This window comes from Lagenorhynchus albirostris, chromosome 2 (genome assembly GCF_949774975.1).
Source record: "Lagenorhynchus albirostris chromosome 2, mLagAlb1.1, whole genome shotgun sequence".
NCBI classification, from domain to species: domain Eukaryota; kingdom Metazoa; phylum Chordata; class Mammalia; order Artiodactyla; family Delphinidae; genus Lagenorhynchus; species Lagenorhynchus albirostris.
This window is the reverse complement of record NC_083096.1, coordinates 14,174,817-14,195,906: the sequence shown is the minus strand read 5'-3', so window position 1 is coordinate 14,195,906 and position 21,090 is coordinate 14,174,817. Positions and strand designations below refer to the sequence as shown.

General features: G+C 39.2%; 1 protein-coding gene across 1 annotated transcript in view; it reads left to right on the top strand.

Annotated features, from left to right (window-relative positions):
* USH2A (usherin) overlaps positions 1–21,090 on the top strand; it is a 737,336-nt gene that overhangs the window by 528,008 nt on the left and 188,238 nt on the right. The window contains exons 41-44 of the mRNA XM_060127145.1: positions 9,359–9,582; positions 14,176–14,380; positions 19,724–19,921; positions 20,651–20,805. Coding sequence (XP_059983128.1) covers positions 9,359–9,582; positions 14,176–14,380; positions 19,724–19,921; positions 20,651–20,805 — 782 coding nt within the window. The remainder of the gene's footprint in view (positions 1–9,358; positions 9,583–14,175; positions 14,381–19,723; positions 19,922–20,650; positions 20,806–21,090) is intronic.

Genomic DNA, 21,090 nt, shown 5'->3' with positions numbered 1-21,090 from the left:
GGCTCATGCAAGCGAAGGGCCTTGAAGATCAATTTTCCTGAACTTCAAGATAAACCTACCCCTGCAACTAGTATGCATTGGAATCCCAGTCCCTCCAAGTTAAAATTTCAGGACATCATAATATCTTTTTTTTTTTTCATCATAATATCTTGATGGAGATAAACTATGAACTCTCTGCTGTCTTTCTTTAATTTCTTCTCAGAGTTATCCATAATACAAGTAACAATTATTTAAATTATTATAGTGTTATTGTTAAATACCATGTTCTTGTACACATTCTCTTCTGTGTAAAATTCTGATGGGGAATTCCCTGGAGGTCCAGTGGTTAGGACTCCGTGCTTTCACTGCCGAGGGCACGGGTTCAATCCCTGGTCGGGGAACTAAGATCCCGCAAGACACACAGCGTGGCCAAAAATAAAATAAAGTAAGTTCTGATAAGAACTATTAAGAAGAGCACTTCAATAATAAAACTAAATAATCAAAACATATTAAAAGTATCAATCCTGGGTGTACCAGAATCTTGTGCCTTAATAAGGATACTAGACTCTCAGTATTTTGATAGCCCTTAAATAAGTAAGAAATGGCAAATTAAGTTATTCATAACTAAATTTCAATCCTCCCAGTGTGACAAAAATTCATCTCCTTCTTTGAGTCAAAAAAAAAATACCTGATTTCTAGTTTCTTATTTTATCTTTGTACGACCATCAAGTGTATTTCCAAGGCATTTACTATTCTGTGAAGCTATAAATCACCTCTCTGGATCCACACTGTATCCATCTTATGCCTTTTTTCATCCAACCCAGTAGGACATATTTAAAGGAAGATTTTAATGTATATATTGTCAAAGTGGTTGATAGTCCCACGTCATTATGTTGATCTCCATCAACTGTCCAGAAAATAGTAAGAGTGGCTAGTTGTCCTATATACAACAGAATTAGATTTCAATTATGACATTTTCATTGACCTAAGGAATTTAAGGATTATCTCCAAGAAATGGCACAGGGCACCTGGATCTGTACTATAAGGTAACAAGAAAGTTGAGTTTTCCAGGTAAGACCAAAAAAACAAACAGCAAAAACCAACCTCCCAAGATCTTCTTAAAAAATGAATGATGTATTAAATCATATAATACACAAGTGTCCGGTATAGACACAGAAGTCATTTCAGAAATATCCCCTATGGATTGTAGACGTAAAAGGTTAGCATTCTAAAGATAACTAAAGTCCGGTCCAGAAGTCCAGCTCAGTGTTTCCTGGACCCTGCTTATTGGCTAGAAGATGTATACGAGCAGCAGGAGACAAATCACAACAACAACACGTGGGCAACATTCCACGTTCACTATTTGCCAAGCTGAGTTCTGTGTGCTTCACACACATTAACACATTTAAACCTCACCGCAACCCTAGGAGGTAGGTACTATTATTATCTCCATTTTACAGATGAGGAAACAGAAGTACAGAAGTTAAAAACTTTTTCCAGATCACACATCTAGTAAGTGGCTGTTTTACTTCAGGTAACACTGTTACTGTAAGTGAACCTCAAAATATATAAAGGCTCAAAGATAATAGAGGTTCATTTCTTTCCCATATAATAGTATTGTGGTGTGAACATATCTTCAGGGTGAGATCTCTTTCCCACAGTCATTCTGGCTGTTGGAAGCGCTGTCATTTTCAACAGGTAGCTTCTCGGGTCACCTGGGAGTTGTCTGCAGTCAGAAGAAGAAAAGAGTATGAAATAACAGGTGTGGGGTTTTTTTTTTGGTTTTGTTGTTGTTGTTGTTTTTGGCCAGGCTAGAAATAGCAGATAGTTTTATTGACATTTCATTGACTGGAACTCAGCTATCTATCGATACCTAAATACAAGGGAGTCTGGGAGATCTGCCCATGAATTTCTTGCCACTGTGACTAAGAAGAGTTTCTAACTCCATTCATAGAGTCCATGCTCTTAACATTCCTGAGCATTCTGATACCTGAACAAGCCCTGGATACTCTCCAACCCAAACCATATCAATGTTTATCAAGTCTGATGAACAGGCCCAGTGTAACTACCAAGTTGCCAACATTTTCTGATGACCAGAAAAAAAATGAGACGTTGACTACACACCACAAGTGTGCCCAAGTTAGAAGAAAAGGTGCTGTGTATGCGTGCTAAGCTCTAAGGCAGTGACTTTTAAAGTATGTCTCGGGGATTTCTGAGGGTCTCTAAGACCTCTGGTGGTGTCTGTGACATCAAAACTTTTCACAATAATACTAAACTATTATACGCCTTTTTCACTGTCATTCTCTCATAAGTATACAGTGGAGTTTTCCAGAGGTTACATGACATGTAATATTGCAACAGATTTTTTTTTAATTGACGTATAGTTGATGTACAATATTGTATAAGTTACAGGTGTACAGTATCACGATTCACAGTTTTTACAGGTTGTATTCCATTATAGATATTATAAAATGTTGGCTATATTACCTGTGCTGTAAAATCTATCCTTGTAGCTTATTTATTTTATATATAATAGTTTGTACCTCTTAATCCCCTACCCCTACCTCACTCCTCCTCCCTTCCCTTTCCCCACTGGTAACCACTAATTTGTTCTCTATATCTGTGAGTCTGCTTCTTTCTTGTTATATATTCACAAGTTTGTTGTATTCTTTTAGATTCCACGTATAAATGATAACATACAATATTTGTCTTTCTCTGTCTGATTTATTTAGCTTAGCATAATGCCCTCCAAGTCCATCCGTGTTGCCACAAATGGCAAAATTTTCGTTCTTTTTTATGGCTGTGTAGTATTCCATTGTGTATCTGTACCACATTTTCTTTATCCATTCATCTGTTGATGGGCATTTAGGTTGCTTCCATGATATTGCAATAGTTGAATGCAGAAGCAGGTAGGAGAATTCAGTTACTTCTATTAAGCTAGACATTAAAGAGGCTTGCAAAAATATAAACAGTGTCATTTTTCTCACTAATTTTTCTCAGTTTGGAAATATGTTTTTTTTCATAAATATTTATGTTAGCATGTTATATGTTTATCATTATTTTAAATGAATTAATGAATATCTATTTCAAACGTTTCAGTTTTAGGCTCTAACCCAGTAAATATCAACAAATCTTACCCATATAAACAAAAGCTATTTGGGGTCCTCAATTATTTGTGAAAGTATAAAAGGGTCCTGGCACCAAACTTTGAGAACCACTGCTTTAAGGCTTAGTAATCAGGTCTGCTAGAAATTCATGGCCATTAGTTAGTTATCCTGTACTATGACTAACCAGTTGAGTACCTCTTTCTCCTTTAGATGTGTTAGCTAAAAACAGGTCCATTCAAGACAGAACCATGGGGCTTCCCTGGTGGCGCAGTGGTTGAGAGTCCGCCTGCTGATGCAGCGGACACGGGTTCGGGCCCTGGTCCGGGAGGATCCCACATGCCACGGAGCGGCTGGGCCCGCTGAGCCTGCGCGTCTGGGGCCTGCGCTCCGCGGCGGAAGAGGCCACAGCAGTGAGAGGCCCGCGTACCGCAAAAAAAAAAAAAAAAAAAAAAAAAAGACAGAACCATAGTCATGGAGTAGTGGAGATGCAAAAGTGCTGCCCGCCCACCCCAACACCGTAATGAGTGAGAGTTTGAAAACAGCAGTAAGCTGTCTCATTTTAGCATTGTTGCTCATGTGTTGCTTTTTTTAAGTCAATTGCCATATTCCTTCATTCAATAAACATGTACCATGTAGTGACTATATTCGAAATATCATTCTTAGTGCTTTGTGAGTGTAAAAATGGCTAAGATTCCATTTTTACCCTTAAGGACTTGCAGTCTAATCAAGGAGAAGAGTGCCTGTAAGATTAAACACAGGCATAAGAGAGGGATGAATACAAGCATAATCTTAAGACTGAGTGATCACTCCAGCCAAGATGATGAAGAACGCTAAATCGCTGATCGGAACCGCAAACGACGAGTAGGATTTTGAGACACGTGGATGGAAGAAGGACGTTTCAGCTAAAGGGCATGGCTTGAGCTGAAGTGTGAAATTAGCAGCCTGCAAAGCATGTCTAGGTAGGAGTGAGCAGTTGGGTTGATTGGAGGAAGATGCCGTGTGTAAGGAAATAGAGGGAGATAAAGCCGAAAAGCCGAAAGGGTTTGAACGTTATTTGGTACTCAGGGAAGAGTCAATGCGATGATGAGAACTGTGATTTATGGAGATAAATTAGATTTGGGTGGCAGAATGGGTGTGAAGGAGAAGGAAAGATAAGTCAGTTAAAACTCTTGCCAAGGGCCTCCCTGGTGGCGCAGTGGTTGAGAGTCCGCCTGCCGATGCAGGGGACACAGGTTCGTGCCCCGGTCCGGGAAGTTCCCACATGCCGCGGAGCGGCTGGGCCCGTGAGCCATGGCCGCTGAGCCTGCGCGTCCGGAGCCTGTGCAAAAAAAAACTCTTGCCAAAAGTGCCTGTTCTAAGAAATGGAATAGAGGTCACTGTCCACTAGGACAAAGACTCTTAATCTTTTGGAGGTCAGACACTCCTGGTAGAATCTTTTGAAAGTTACAAACCCTCACTTCAAATAATAATATGTAGGATACACACAACAATTTTTCTGCCATTTCATACACCCTTGAAGTCCGTCCATGGGCCCAAATTTCAGAATCACTGGTGTACTTCAATATGATATACACGCTAGCCAACTATTTCCTAAGGACACTGCGCCATTCCTCAGTTCCTGTGAATCAAAATTAGCTCCAGAGTTTCCCCTGACCTTCAACAGTTCCACCAACTCTGGTAATCATGGTGGACTGAAAGAATGAGCCTTTTAAAAAGGAAAAAAAAAATCTCTTTTTAGTCTCTTGACCTCCCTGCAGGTTTCACTGAAAACAGACACGTTCCACATGTCTTTTTCCTCTCTCTGTTGCCGCGCCCTCCTGTCGCCCCTAATGATCGTGACCTTAGTGACCTTCCAGAATATCCATATGGCCCTTTCTTTCCTCGGCCTAGCAATACCGTACCTGCTGCTTGAGGGTTTGGATCTCATAATATTGTTCCTAAGCCTGGCCTCTCTCCCTGCCTGGCATTGTGGGCCTGCCACGACACCGGGCTGGCTCGTAAAACATCTCTTTATGTACTTTATTACTTAAACTCTTTTATTTGCCTGCAGGAGCCCTTTAACAAAATCACATTGAATTGACTTTCTCACACCAAATCAAATCTCCCTGGTCCCAGTTCAGTTGTCTTTGTCAATATGTATTTTATAAATGGAGTGAATTAACAGATGCTGTTGGAACAGAAGTGCTGGAGTAGCGTTTATGTTTTTAGTGCTCTCTCTGGGCAGATGAGTTGTGTAGGAGTGTTACACAGGTACCTCGGGATGGAAGTCCTGCTCGTCATTTCAGTGGCTATGTATTCTTAACCATTTTCTTTGAATATATTTTAAACCCCTTTATTACTCTCTTTATTCGTAGTGTTTGCTTATATGGTTTTATCATTTGTGCCATCAGTCTTAGATTGGACCTGATTATACCCCTTCATATTAAAAGATGAACCTTAAAGCCTCTCTATCAGGCAAAGAGGACAGGATTTTCTGTTAGCCATGAGGAACTAATCATGACATACCTTTGGAACATATTGCTTTATTTCTATTATCTGTGTTCTCCATGCAACCTTGGATATGAAACTCTGGGATGAAACTGTTCTAGAATAAAGTACTGACTTTCCATGTCCTAGATTCTGACATCAGTCGAATGAATGACTACCCGTGTTACATAAGATGGAATGTGGGGACTTTTGCAGAGAGGAAAATACATCATAGAAATCCATTGTGTAAGATATGTATTGAAAGATTTCCCAGGAAGATTTCCATATGATACAATGACCTTTTGAAACGTGTAATGTATCAATGCTATAAAATACATTGCAGTGATCTGGGGAACATTTTCGCCCTACCCTGTCTCAGTTTTGTGGTGGTAGCCATAGAGCCAGCTGCTAGTGAAGACAAGATGCATTTCTTTTCTTTCATGCTCTGCCATCAACTTTGTTTGTCCTGAGAATGACTAATCAAAAACCTGTTTTTTTTTTTTTACATTCTTCTAGGCCTGAAATATAATTCCCCATGGTCAATCCCAGAGTTCCACAATGATTTGTCATATTCTAGACTCTGTTTTTTATGACTGTCCTATTTTTAACTCAAAAGCATGATAATCCTTGGATAATTTTTAGAAAAATGGCACCCTTGTTTTACAGAATTAACAATTTAGAAATTCATCAGGACTGTATGTTTATAAATGCTCTCCTTTCAGCCATGGACATTAAGTAAGCGTTAGTAACATATTGGAAGTATTCATAATATTATGAGTCAAAAAATGCTTTCCTTCACTCCTTTCTCAGTTGTATCCAATGCGACGAAAGCTATCCATTGGATATATGCACTATTTGGAAAGACAATATAGGCTGTTTGATCTCAGAAATAAATATCTAATAGTTCAGTACATACTCTACCCCTTTAATAACATCTGCATCTTGTTCAAAGAGAATCTCCACCTTTGTACAAATTTAATGAAGAGCCTCTGGAAGTGTGGATCAATCCATCAATAATACATGACCTGTTTTGTTTTTCTTTGGGCATATTTAAAACTGTGATTTCTGTGTGTCACAGGTCAAAAGTCAAGTGCTCCATGTGATAAATTAGGTAGGGTCAAAAGTTATTGCAATGCAGTTTCAGAAGATTGTCTGTCTCTGAATTTGCAGCTCATTCATGCTGAAGTGATGCACTATGGGAATTACTACCAAGCTCTGCTCGGCAACATCTGCTCTCCCTAAGTGAGTTAGTGCACGTCAGACATCTTTATGTCAGAATATTGCAGTGATGGATGCAGTCTTCAGAAAATGCTGCATAAAAATCTGGTGTGCCGTTCTGGCCATTAAGTGAAATTACTATTTAAATTAATGGCACTGTCACAGTTTATCTGTGCAAAGAATGAACGCTGATTAGGGTATTAAGTAATTAGCAATTTATCACGCTGGAACAAGGTTGATAATAATTAAAGAAGTAATGGTTTACCAAAGAAACTAGAAAGGGAGTCACTTCTTGTTATGTGAGCGAAATCTTGGCTTTAAATTTTAATTCAGTGAAACAAAGATGAAGCTCTTTGTGAAAGAAAGCATCCTTTTTTTCTAGTGTAAAAACAGTTCATTATCAAAATTTTAGTTGACCTGTCAAAAGTCCCTCAGAGCGATCAGATGACTGATTAGGAGTTTGGAATTAGGTCAATGTCTGCATTTTGATTTTATACTTAAAGCACGGTGAAACCATACAGTAATTTGGGAGTAGAGGTGGAGAATGTATTCTGCTCCCTGAAGGGCCAGTGTGCAGATTTTGATTGCTCTTTAAAATAGAAACATGAATTATTTTAAGAAAACTGCTGGAGAAAAAAAAAAATGACAGCAAAGAATCCAAGGTTGTATTTAAATGTCTGATCAGAAAGCAGCAGAAAAAAAAATGCCCAGACAATATAAAACTTGAAGCTGTGGATTTTTCGTGTGTGTGTGTGTGTGTGTGTGTGTGTGTGTGTGTGTGTGTGTGTGTGAGAGAGAGAGAGAGAGAGAGAGAGAGAGAGAGAGAGAGAGTGTGTGTGTGTGTGTGAATTTTACCCATCATAATCAAAAGTCAGACTACAATGATAGCCCTGCTGTGTGTATCTATTTGAAAGAACTTTCCCTGGCAATGTTAATACAACTAAAATTATTAATAAAGCACCAAAGAAAACAATTTACTTTTTTTTTTTTTTTTTTTTTTTTTTTGCGGTACGCGGGCCTCTCACTGTTGTGGCCTCTCCCGTTGCGGAGCACAGGCCCCGGACGCGCAGGCTCAGCGGCCGTGGCTCACGGGCCCAGCCGCTCCGTGGCATGTGGGATCTTCCCGGACCGGGGCACGAACCTGTGTCCCCTGCATCGGCAGGCAGACTCTCAACCACTGCGCCACCAGGGAAGCCCAACAGTTTACTTTTATACCAATTACTTTGAACCGTTATCACCTTTAAACATGATGTCAAAATGCAGTTATGATCAATGTATATCATTAATCATAAATAAAAAATTTTTAATATTGAGCGATATGTTTTTAAAGTGGAAAGATCAGTGAGCGTGTTCTTTGGAGTCATGTGTGGATAAACATCTTTCTTAAGGCATGTGCCAAGTCAGTGTCTACTTTCAAGGATTTTTTTTATAAACTGGAAAGCACTTAAAACTCATTGGTCTATTATTAGGAGTGTCTTTCATAATGTAGGTGTTTGTACAGGACCAGATTGAGCAATTCGGGACCCCAGGGCCCTTTGAAGTTGAGGTTCTTTATGTTATCAGTCAGGACTAATAATAAATAGACAAAATTCTAATTAAAATAAATCATTCATCACATTGCGCTGCTATATAACTGGATATAAATTCTACTATGATAGCCCTGTGACGTGGGGTATAGGCATCTTAATTTCTAGCTTAATCTGACTCTAGTACATTGTTTATTTTTTCAGCCTTTTATGTCTATATTTCTGCTGTGTCTCTTCTACGGCAAGATCTAAATGATGTGAACACAAGCAGTTAACACTGAATTGGGTGGGAGAAAGGAGGCTGTTTGGTATCTCAGGCACACCTGTCTTTCAGCGAAAAGTGGAGATCAACGATCTTCCCTGCAAGGTCTTTCGGCCACCACCCCAACCTCTTACCCACGTCCAGTGATGGGTCTAGTGCAGCTTGAAGAATGGTGGCCAAATGGTTCACCTGATCCGTGAGTGCACTCAACTGGTTCTGAATACAAATCTATCTCATGACCAAAGAATGGTTACAGTTGCTGCTGGATTCACAAGAATCAAATATCTCTATCTTAGACAAAGGCAGGCAGAAACTTACAAGATGCTTACGCAAAGTCTCCAGTTCTAGGATGGCGCTACCCCTCCACTGTCTAGCCTCTTACCCCAGAGTGCTTGGGTGACCTCTTCTCCCCTGTGAATTTCTAAAGATTTCTTCTGAGTTCCTGTGGTTTAACTACCCGTTCTTCTGCAACAAGATGTTCTCATCACAAAATGGGCAGGCAGTTCTCATGACAGAAATCAGATCATTTTTTATGGCGCTTAGGAGAAATTGGGCCCCCTGCTGAATGATTTTAGAACACTTCCTCTCGTGTGTTCTTTACCTAATTAGTGTCTGGTGCTCTTGGTCAGAAGGACCCCTCCCTGTACATTTAAATCACCTTGGTAGGGAAATGCTACCTGAGCTCTCATACCATGTCAGGAACTGCCTGAGTCTGACATTTTTATACCAAACTTTATAGCAGCCTCCGTCTTCTTCTCTTGTTTTATTTCATATTCATATATAACATTTTATTGTTGCAGGGATGTTCTGCTGTGGGCAGGATTATATGAATATGTCAGATACCACATGCTGCTCTGCTTCCAGTGGAGAATCTAAAGCACATGTTAAAAAGAATGACCCACTGCCAGTAAAATGCTGTGAGACTGAACTTATTCCAAAGAGCCAGAAATGCTGTAATGGAGTTGGATATAATCCTTTGAAATATGTTTGCTCTGACAAGATTTCAACTGGAATGATGATGAAGGTAATTGATAGAAAACCTCTCGGGCTGATTTGACAATGGAAAGAGAAATACATTGTTCATAACTATTTTTCTAAAATAGGAATATAAAAACTCCTGTGTGCATTATTCATTTTCACATTACATCCATATTAATACCAAATGAGTTCGCTATGATTGATGTTATTGCAATGAATTCTAAAGGAATTAATAATGATTAGCTGTTCTCAGGAAGCTTTACCAGCACTTCAGATTACTGCAGACAGAAAGTCTGAGCCGGCATGTTGCTGTGGAGGGAGATGAAGGGAAATTCAGCTTCTTTTCTCTAGCCCCCCAACCGTAGGCCATCGCTTTCCTTTCATAGAGAACTTACATACAGCAGATTCACTTCACTGTGTTTCTATCATATTCCTTAAGACAGTGCAAGATCAGCAAAAGCCAGCCAACCACAAAAATGAATAGGCCTGTGGGTGCACCATTTATGTTTGTACGTTGAGATGCTCCACATACAGCCATGCGTGTTTGTTAGCATTAAACTGACCCAGCACTCTAGAAACCTACCAGTTTAAGGAAAGGATTATGGACATTTCAAAAACAAACACCCTACTACGTTTGGTAGTAATTTGTCACTAAGAGGTAGCTAAAAATCGGTGCTTTGGTCACAGACAGTAGAAGAGCTCTTGCTGAGTGAGGCAGCTACACAATCATTGTGTGGACATCATGGTCTGTCGAATGGACCATAAGTCTTGAGATTTTTAAGGCCCCAGCAAGCACTTTGTGGCAAGGAATATTAAGATATGCATAACTGAATCACTTTGCTGTATACCTGAAACTAACACAACATTGTAAATCAACCATACTCCAATAAAGTTAAAATTAAAAAAAGAAAGGAAAAACAGATTACACATAAAATTGTGGAAGAGAGTAGGTACTTCATGAAGTGAATAACCATGCAAAACACCCAACAAAAATAGTAAGGTTTTGTCTACAAAATTTTTTAAGAATCGATCTGATTTGAACACAACTTCAGTCAGTTCTATGAAAGAAATCTGTCCGACACTATGTTCCAAAATTTATTCCAGGCCAGTGTTTTCAGAAGTTTAGACTAGGATATTTTTCTTAAATACTTAGGATTTTTTGGTCTTAAAGAGCTGGTGATGTTGCAAGAACGTGCCTTTAAAATAACGAGTTAGGAAGCATCTATATAAAAAAACTCTCCTTAAAGGGGCACTCATATTTGAAGAATGAAGATAGAAAACCTGTTGGTTTCAGAAATGACACCATCGCTCACAACTATGTGTTTCATTATTGCCCACCTCACGTTGGATTCCCAGGCATCTCATTTTGGTCAAGAAGAGACAGCTTCCACTGTTTAAGGAGGATGTTCAGGATATAACCATGATCTTTTAAGTTGGCTTGAATTGGCTCTATGAAGGCCAATTAACAGTTGTATTTAAAATTCATATTTAAATGATTATGATTAGAAGATTTTCTGAATGCTGAATCACGCAGTGTGTTATAGGTAAAGTTCAATCCATAGATTCCATTTTGTTTCCTGAAGACCTCTTTCCTGGAGTCTTCCAATTCCTGCTCCAATCTGGACTGGATCACTGTGGGATTTCTGCACAGCTGTCCCAGCCCTTCTTCCCTAAGCTGTCAGTTTGGGAATTCCTTTCACTCCTCCTCTGTGTTGGTCCTTCTGTGTTTGAACCCCAGTTGTCCCTTTTTGCCACCTTCTTTTGAAAAATTATCTCCCTTGATATAGATGCATGAAAGGTAAATGTTTTGAGAGCTTGATGTCTGAAATTATTGTAATTCTATTTCTCATTGGATTGATAGCTTAGCTAGGTATACAATTCAAGGTCAAAAAATATTGCTACACAGGATTTTGAAGGCATTTCTGCATTTTTAAATTTTCATTGCTATTCTGATTCCTGTTTCTTTGTAGGTAACCATGTTGTTTTTCCTATGACAGTTTTTAAGACATTCTCTTTATTCTGCTTTTCTAAAGTTGCATGGCAATGTGCCTCTATGTAGATGTTATTATCATCATTATTATTAATATTCATAATGATATACTTTTTGTGGACTTTTGCAGGGTGGGGTCTATGGGCTTCAATTCCAGGGACTGTTATTTTATTATGTCTTTGATAATTGCCCCTTCTTTTGTCTGTTTTCACTGATCACTTTGGTGTTGGACTTCCTAAACTGATGTTTTAATTTTTTCTTCTCGTTTCTTGCCTATTGATTAACTCCTCATCTTTTTCAGTGTGATGAGATATTGCCTTAACTATATCTTTCCACCCTTCTATTGATTTGTTGTGGGGGTGTTTTTACCTATCATATGATTTTTTAGTTTTTAAGTACGCTTTCTTGTTTGCTGATTATTACTTATATCATCCTACTCTTGTTTCATTCATGGAATGTCATTTTTTTAATCATTCTGGAAATATTCATTCCATTGTTGCTTTTTTTAATTGTTTGCTTTATTCTTTGAATTGTCTCATTTGTTTGGTACTATTTTTGCCTGTAAAATTTTAGTTTTTTTAATTTATTTTATTGAAGGATAGTTGATTTACAATGTTGCATTAATTTCTACTGTACAGCAAAGTGATCCAGTTATATATATATATATATATATATATATTCTTTTACATATTTTTTTCCATTATGGCTTAAGATTGGTACTATTTTAATACTCAAAGAAGTATCCTTAATACTCCAACCTAGATCGGGATGGCATACATGCCTGGCTGCCATATGGAGTATCCAGTAGCAAAGAGGGCTGGGGTTCTCACTATGCAATATGCAGAATTGCGTTTAGCTTTCCCACTCTGGCTCCTGGCTTATATCTTCCAGTGGACCCTCTCTTTTTTTTTTTTTTTTTTTTTTTAGTTTCACTAATTATTTTCTACGTTTTTCTCATTTTTCTAATCCTTGGCCAAATGCAGCTCTAACAGCACACATACTGCTCACGTTCTAAGCTATGATGTCTTCCCCAGAGTGGTGAGCTCAGGAACACTTGGCTTGCTTTGACAGTTATCCCAGGGCAGAGTCTGCAGAATATTTAGCCATAGCACAACAGACCTCCCCAGCTTCCCAAAGCCCAGTACGTATTTCTTTGCCATGGCCTGCTTAACCCTAAGCCAATGCCACATACTTTAGGGTTTTGTTATTGTTGTTAAGACAACATCCAACTTCAAAGTACTAATTTGTGTTTTTGCCAGAATACACTGGACTATGCTGAGGTGAAAACAGGCATACTCATGTATGGAATGGGTCAACAGAATGAATTTTTTTAAACCTTTCTTGTGACAGTCCAGGGTGAGACTGGCAGCTCTCCTCCATGCATCATCTCAGGAACCCAAGTCGCTTCCATCTTGTGGGGCTTCACAGTGGAAAAAGGGAGAGAGTGGATGATTGCACATGTATGCGTCTTCCCTGGATGCAGAAGGCACCTCTCCTGTACACAGTCACACAGACATTTCTAGTCACATGGCTCTTCTTATTGTAGCTGGACTTGAAAATCTAGCGTTCCAGGGGAGAAAAGGCAAAAATGGGCACTCCTGGGCACATAGCCTTGTCTCTGCCACATCCGTCCACTTCCCAGCTTCCAAAAACGTGTGTTACTTCCCTTCCTGTTTCGTTGGACTTTCCATATTCCTTTATTTTCATTTGGTTGGGCTTTAAGAGGAAATGACGATAAATGCACATGTTCGATTCACCATACTTAAATGGAAATCCAACTATATTTTTCTGAAGCAGCTTTACTTTGATCATCGTTGGGAAAATAATTTAACTTATTTTAGGTAAAGAGACAGATTGAATGTAGATCACTTATAAATAACAAAAATGATTTTAAATAAGTTATGCTACCTATATAAAGGGAAGATGAAGTAGAGCTTTGCCTTGTAAGAATATTGCCTTATTTATATCTCCTGTAATTTGGGAAGATGAAGTATTTCATTTTCTGAGATTAGAGCCTACTAGTATTTATCAATAGCTATAAAATATCCAGAGATTCACCAGAGAAAAAGTTTATAAATATAAATAATAATGATTATAATGACAGTTCATGAAATATTTAAATTTTCTAAAACTTGGGTGCAGAATACTTCTTATTAGTCCAAATTTCCCAAGAGCACAAGTGCAGATTCTCAAATTTCACATTCTTTATTTTGTCTAAAACTCCATTAGGAAAGTGTCAAAGTAACAATAATAAAATAACGACTCCTGTGATTATTTATAGCATATCTACTAAGTGTAAGGCATTTATGTTATCTCATTTGAGTCATTCAAACAAACCCGCATAGTAAATTGAATTTCCATTCTTTCACGGAAGAAGCTGAGACTTTGAGCGGATAAGAGACTCGTTCAAGGTCACAACACCAGCAAGTTGCAAAACTGGATTTTGAATCCAGATCTGTGTCATTTCAAAGTAACTGCTCTTTCTAGTATACACACTGCCCTCATTTCCTTTTATGAATTTTGAGGTGTTCATTCATGAACTCAGCACAGGAAAGTTTCATTTGAGAGTCGTAAAAACCTATGCCACACGTGTCTAAATGAACGTTTTCAATTCCCTTCCCCCCGCCCCACCTCTACCGCTTGACTTAGGAAACCAAAGTCTGCGGGACCGTCTGCCCGGTGTCTATGGAAGCCACAGCACACTGCGGCAGGTGTGACTTCAACTTTACCAGTCACGTTTGTACTGTGATAAGAGGATCTCACAATTCCATCGGGAAGGAATCAGTCGAAGAAATGTGCTCATCTGCTGAAGAGCCTGTTCATATGGGAAGTGTAAACACACTCTCCTTCACAGGTAACAGAAAGGGAGCCACCTGCCCACGGCTTAGAAGGGGGAGTGAAAAGCTGCTGAAAACGCAGATTTATTTCACTCTGACCTCAACTCCCTCCTTCACCTCATATCAATTAATTCCATCATACTTATGAGCCAGAGAGTTACCAGGCAGTTAGAGGCACAATCTGGATCTGGTCAAACTTCGTAGTTTAAAGTTTTTCAGAGTCGAACTTTAAACAAGGATGTGCTCTTATTTTAAAGTGAGCCTGTAGAGAATGAAGAACAGGGAAATGAATTAGTTATGTGACCTTTAATGGTATATCCAGTTAATTTGCAATGAGCCTACTTTTCTTTCTCAAAAGTTGGAATGCAGGCTTTCAATAAGTGTCATGAATGAATGTTGTTATTCTTACAAGCAGAAAAGAGGTAGAAATCTGTCTGGTCACTAAGACCTGGCGGCATCATTCCAAGGAGGAGACAGACTGCGCAGTGAAGTCAGTATCACTTTCCTGATCTTGGGTCTGGGGCCAGAGACTGTGCCCTCCTGCAGCCTGGTGTTTCCCCAAGATGGCCATCATCTTGGGAACAAGAACCTTCATGGTTATTGAAAATAGTCATTTCCAAGCCCATCTTAGTCCCGACTGCATTAGTCCAAAATAGTGATTCTTAGGCTTGGCTAAGTCAGGTGAAAGACGCTGTAAATTTTAGGATCATCTCCAAAATAGTTCTGCCACCTATTACATTTTTATTATTCATCCACTTACTTAAGTCCCTGCTTAAGTTTCTGTTTTTTGAAAAATTAGACGTGTGTGTATAACTGTGTGTGTACACACACCTATTGTTTAGAGTCAAATGGAATACATTTAAGTGACATAATTCAAGCCAGCTGAGGTCAAATAAACAATAAAACCATTGTATTCCATCATGACTCATCACTCTGCCTTACCCAGCCAATGGGGGGTGATAATGACAAACCTTGAGAAGGAAAACAGTAAAGCAGGATACTGGGATGAGAGGGAGTAGTTAGGAAGGGAAGGAAGGAATAGAGATAAAGTTTACTGAGTATTACTTAGTTCCAGTGCTGTGCTAGACAGTTTTTTTTTTTTTAAGTACAGTTGATTTACAATGTTGCGTTAATTTCTGCTTACAGAAAAGTGATTCAGTTATACATCCATACATTCATTTTTTACTATTCTTTTCCATTATGGTTTATCACAGGCGATTGGATATAGTTCCCTGTGCTATGCAGTAGGACCTTGTTGTTTATCCATCCTACATATAATGGTTTCAATCTGCTAACCAAACTCCCAGTCCCTCCCTCTGCCACTCCCCCTTTGTGCTAAACATTTTTAAACCTTATCTTAATTTACCCATAAAGCAATCAGGTAAGTATGATCATTTCACAGATGAGGAAACTGAAGGTCAGATCTGTAAAAGTAACTTGTTGTGGTAATAGGTTCAAATCATGTCACCTTTAGGAGCTGCGGACGTAGTGGACTCCACATGGTATAGGGCTCCTTTCCGAGGGCTCCAAACCTCCCTCAAGCAGTTCCTTCCATCTGCAATGTTCTTCTTAACCATCACACTCAAGGCCAAGGTCAGAATTCACGTTCTCAGTTTAGGCTTCCCGAGGCCAGCCCCCTCTCTCCTCTGTGCTCCTGTGACACACGGCCATGCCATTCACCACTTCTACCATGTATGTGTCATGGCATCTGGACACTTGTCTCGCCTCTCCTACCAAATTGAAGTATCCACATGAATAGAACATTCCTGTTTAATTTTACCTTATTTTTAGATTTAGCACACTGTAAGCAAACAAGAAAATATTTATTGGAATGCCTTTAGGTAGGAAAAGCCTCGGATAGAAAACAATTGGACCACTAATCTCTTCCCACTCCCAGTTATAGATTTAAGTCATGAACCCTCATTTAAAAATTATTTGGGGGCTTCCCTGGTGGCGCAGCGGTTGAGAGTCCGCCTGCCGATGCAGGGGACACGGGTTCGTGCCCCAGTCCGGGAAGATCCCACATGCCGCGGAGTGGCTGGGCCCGTGAGCCATGGCCACTGGGCCTTACGTCTGGAGCCTGTGCTCTGCAACGGGAGAGGCCACAACGGTGAGAGGCCCGCATACCGCAAAACAAAACAAAACAAAACAAAACAAAAATATTAAAAAAAAACAACCCCAAAATTACTTGGTTTTCTTCTAAGACAGGTCTCTGCTTTTATCTGCCCTTGGTAATTAAGGTCCAGATTTTGAAGGGTTTTTAAGACATATTTGCAGTAGACCTCTCCAGAAGAGAATAGCTGTTTCCACCCACTGATATAATGTTGCAGGGGCTTTTAACATCCATATTTCAGATCGGTTTGCCTACCAGAAAACACTATAAATTGAATATGAAAAATAATAAAATTTTACTTTTCATGAAAAAAAATTAAGCACTCAAATGACGCTCAAACAAATTCCACTGCGACCAATTTAGAAGAAAAGTCAACCATTTTTAAAATTGACAATTAAAAGATACAACCACCAGTGCTGACCGAAATTCATTTGTTCTTACAATCATTTATTTATCAAAAATATTTATTAAATCCTTACTAATAACCAGTCAGTACATGAGGACCAATAACTTGAAAACTAGTAGGAAATTCCATCAGGATTTGAAGCTAATATGAAGAGATAGGGAAATTAATACATAATTACCTCTAATATGAGAAACGATGTGCTGGTAAGTTCTATGATAGAGGTAAGCATAGGATGCTTTGGAAGAGTATTGCAAAGACATCTATCCCAGACTGGGAAAACTTCAAGAAGGATACTGTGCCCAAAGAAAGGACTGAAGGGCAAGTTAGAGCCTATCAGTTTAAGGGGAGGTCGGCCAGGCAGAGAGAGCAACACATGCAAAGTGCAGGAAGCAGGAGGAAGTCCAGCAGGTCTGAAAAGCAAGTATCTTGATACGGATGTAGCACATATAAGACAGAGAAAGTGATGGAGAGGAGGCCAAAGAGCAGGGGTCAGATTATGAAGACCTTCTAGGCCACACTAAAGAGTTTACCTTTATACCGCAATGAATGGATAGTTAATGAAGCTTTTTAAGCAATGGAATGACACAATTATATACACATTTTTGGAAGGCTTGCTCTGTTAGCTAAAAAAATGATTGGAGACAAATATGTATGGGACCTTTCAGCAATTAACAAGTAAATATTGGGCTTCCCTGGTGGGGCAGTGGTTGAGAGTCCGCCGGCCGATGCAGGGCACACGGGTTCGTGCCCCGGTCCGGGAAGATCCCACATGCCCCGTAGCGGCTGGGCCCGTGAGCCATGGCCGCTGAGCCTGCGCGTCCGGAGCCTGTGCTCCGCAGCGGGAGAGGCCACAACAGTGAGATGCCCGCGTGCCACAAAAAACAAAAACAAGTAATTTTTGAGCAAACATACCACCCCAAAACCCAACACCCTCATTTATCAGAATATTAGCCCCATGTAACATGTAGAATGATTTTGAGATAACAAGTTAAAAATAAAAGAAGAAGAATAGTTGGAAATTCTGGCAAAGAAAAGAAGAGCTCTGAGAAATGAGAGAGATGATTGAGGAAAGGTAAAATTTCAACAAGTGATTCCTTATGTTAAAGCAAAAAGAATGCTTTTATGGGCTGGGAACAACTTTGAAAGACCAGGCCTCACAGGAAAATAGAGGAGTAAGGCTAAGACTTGAGAGAGTCAAAAAGGAGAAGAATGAAATACAGTGGAGGAAAGAACAGGAATAAAATGTGGACAGTTGCCACAGCTGAAATTAGAAATGGCAACATGGGCTTGAAGGCTACACTAACAGTTATTCCCAGTGAATAGTTTAATCTGCTATAGCAAGAGGTTCAAATATATAGTTACCATCTGTGGGTGAGTGGATGGACGGTCTGGGCAGCTCAGCCCCACAAGGTCATTCAGGATCTGGTTTCCTCATCATGCTTCCAAATGGTACAGCCTGAGTTGTCCCAACATCCTTAGTTCCAGCCCATCAGAAGGGGTAAGAGTGCTAACAGAAGGCAAGTGATTTCCTCTTCAGAAAGTCATGCACAATTTACCCACGTCACTTCCACAGTCCTTCCGTTGTTGAGACCAGTCTTGTGACTACACCAGACTGCAAAGAAAACTGGGAAATGTAGACTCTGGCCAAGAGGTCTCTGACCAGGAAAGAAGGGGGATCTGGGGACCCACTGGTGGTCATCACAGGTACAAAGCAGCAAATACCCTCTTACTGGAAAAAATGAAGACAGAAATACATTTGTATAGCAATTTACATTTTATGAAGTTCTGCAGCATAACTTATTGCATTTTATTTTCATACTAACTCTATAAAAGAGGCAGGGCAGGCTTTATTGTAAGGAGATGCATGTAAGGAAAATGTGGTCAAATAACCCGAGTGGATGGAATGAGAATTAATGCTGCATCCAATGGAGATAGAGCAGGTGGCCAGGAGGACCTCTTCTGATCCCCCTGTCTGATTATCATCCAGAAACTGCCACACAAAAATACAGATGTAGATCTCCGAAATTCACAGAATTAAATAAGTGGAAAGCAGATTTAAATTATTAAACTTTCAAGGAATGTTTTGGTAAATTTGTAGCATTTGTACTTCCGAAGTTATTAAAGCTCAAATCTGAACTAAGATGTTTGGGACACCGTTGAATTACGTGGATGATTATCTAATAAAAGTTTTGCCAGGCCAAAAATCTCAGCAGGTTGGTTTTGTTGTTTTAATTAGATTGGTTGTTTTGGGGTTTGGTTTCAGTTCTGGTTTGGTAGAAGATGAAGGAAGTGTATATAGTACACTATACATGGTACATATAGTAGAGTGTGAATTCATTTTTATTCATTAAAATTGTACTATGATAAGCTAAGTTACAAGTCCTGTATCTCATAACAACTACATTATAATTCATGTAATAATTTAAGTAATATTGACAATGTAATAATTGGTAAAATTTATAATAATAAAACTATAAAAGAATCTTGCCAAACCTGCCTCATACAGAAGTAAAGAGGTCATGAACTTGGGAAGCATTAACATCTAATGTACATTAGTCTAGCACTTTTACTTTTCAATCATTTCTTTAATGTATCCATATTTCTCTATTCAAATAGGTGAATTCTGTTCTGTGCAGTTTCATATCTCCGCAGCTAATAAGCACTTGTAATATTTTTTATGACTCAGAAAGTAAAGATCTTACAGCTTTATTTACATACAATAGGATTAGTGCATTGAGCATTTATTTTTAAATGTTTAAGGTTTTGATATTTATTTTCGATATGATGGTAAGAAAATAAAAATTTTTAAAAACCCCGCTGTCCGATTCTCTGTCTTTCCAGATGTGAACCTGGAGCCCTACATGACATACGAGTATAGGATTTCTGCGTGGAATAGCTATGGGCGAGGATTCAGCAAGGCTGTTAGGGCCACAACAAAAGAAGATGTGCCTGAGGGAGTGAGCGCCCCCAGGTGGACCAAAATGGATCATCTTGATGATGTAATAGTCCTCAACTGGAAGAAGCCTATACAATCAAATGGTATTAAGCTATTTTTAAAATTCAAATAACATAATCCCGTAAATCCATAAGGAAATTGAAATTAGTGTAGTCTACGTTTAATTGGCATGCATCTAACCACTAAAAAGTATTTGCTGATAAAGGAAACTTCAGGTATGTGTCAACCAATCATTCATTTTGTGAAATAGCCCTCACAAATTTTTAGCCAAAAATTATTTTCCTTGAATCCCAACATATGTCTGAGCTGCTTTCAAATAAGCAAAGCATATTATGGGAAGGCAGAATAGTTTTGAAAGTAAATGTTTGATAGGGGAAAGAAACAACTGACTGATTATTTATGTCAAGAATCCATCTCCTCCATAAGAGTGAGTGTAATTAAGAACTGCTTGAACATAGCAAAATAATAGCAGTTTAAAATTAAATAATGCAGGCTTCTCTGGTGGCGCAGTGGTTGAGCGTCTGCCTGCCGATGCAGGGGACACGGGTTTGTGCCCCAGTCCAGGAAGATCCCACATGCCGTGGAGCGGCTGGGCGCGTGAGCCATGGCCGCTGAGCCTGCGCGTCCGGAGCCTGTGCTCCGCAACGGGAGAGGCCACAACAGTGAGAGGCCTGCGTACCGCAAAAAAAAAAAAAAAAAATTAAATAATGCTATATTATCCCATTTCTTCAGACCTCTAAGCCATCTGATTTGTTTGAAAACAGTTAAAAGAGTCTGACACTCAAATTCAGGCCTTTCTCTGCCTCTTTTAGGTCCTATTATTTACTACATTCTTCTCCGAGATGGAATTGAACGTTTTCGAGGAACATCGTTGAGCTTCTCTGATACGAAAGGAATTCAACCTTTTATGGAATATTCATACCAGCTGAAAGCTTGCACGGTTGCTGGCTGTGCCACCAGCAGCAAGGTAGGAGGAGTTCGTCTAAACTCTGGACAGAATCATCCAATGTTAAGACTATATGAAGGTCCAGGTTGTAATGCCAAAAAAGTAGGGCATCCATATGGTGTCTCAACTGAGTACCAACACTTCCTCCTGAAAGGAGAGATCACCACAAGAAAAATTTATTCAAATATCAATGTTTCATTCATCAAAAGAAAAAACTTGAACCAGTATAATCCCCTTAATCCGCTTTTCCTCCACCAACTCTTTTTAGATGGTCTTCTATAAATCCATAATAGTTCCCAAGCCATT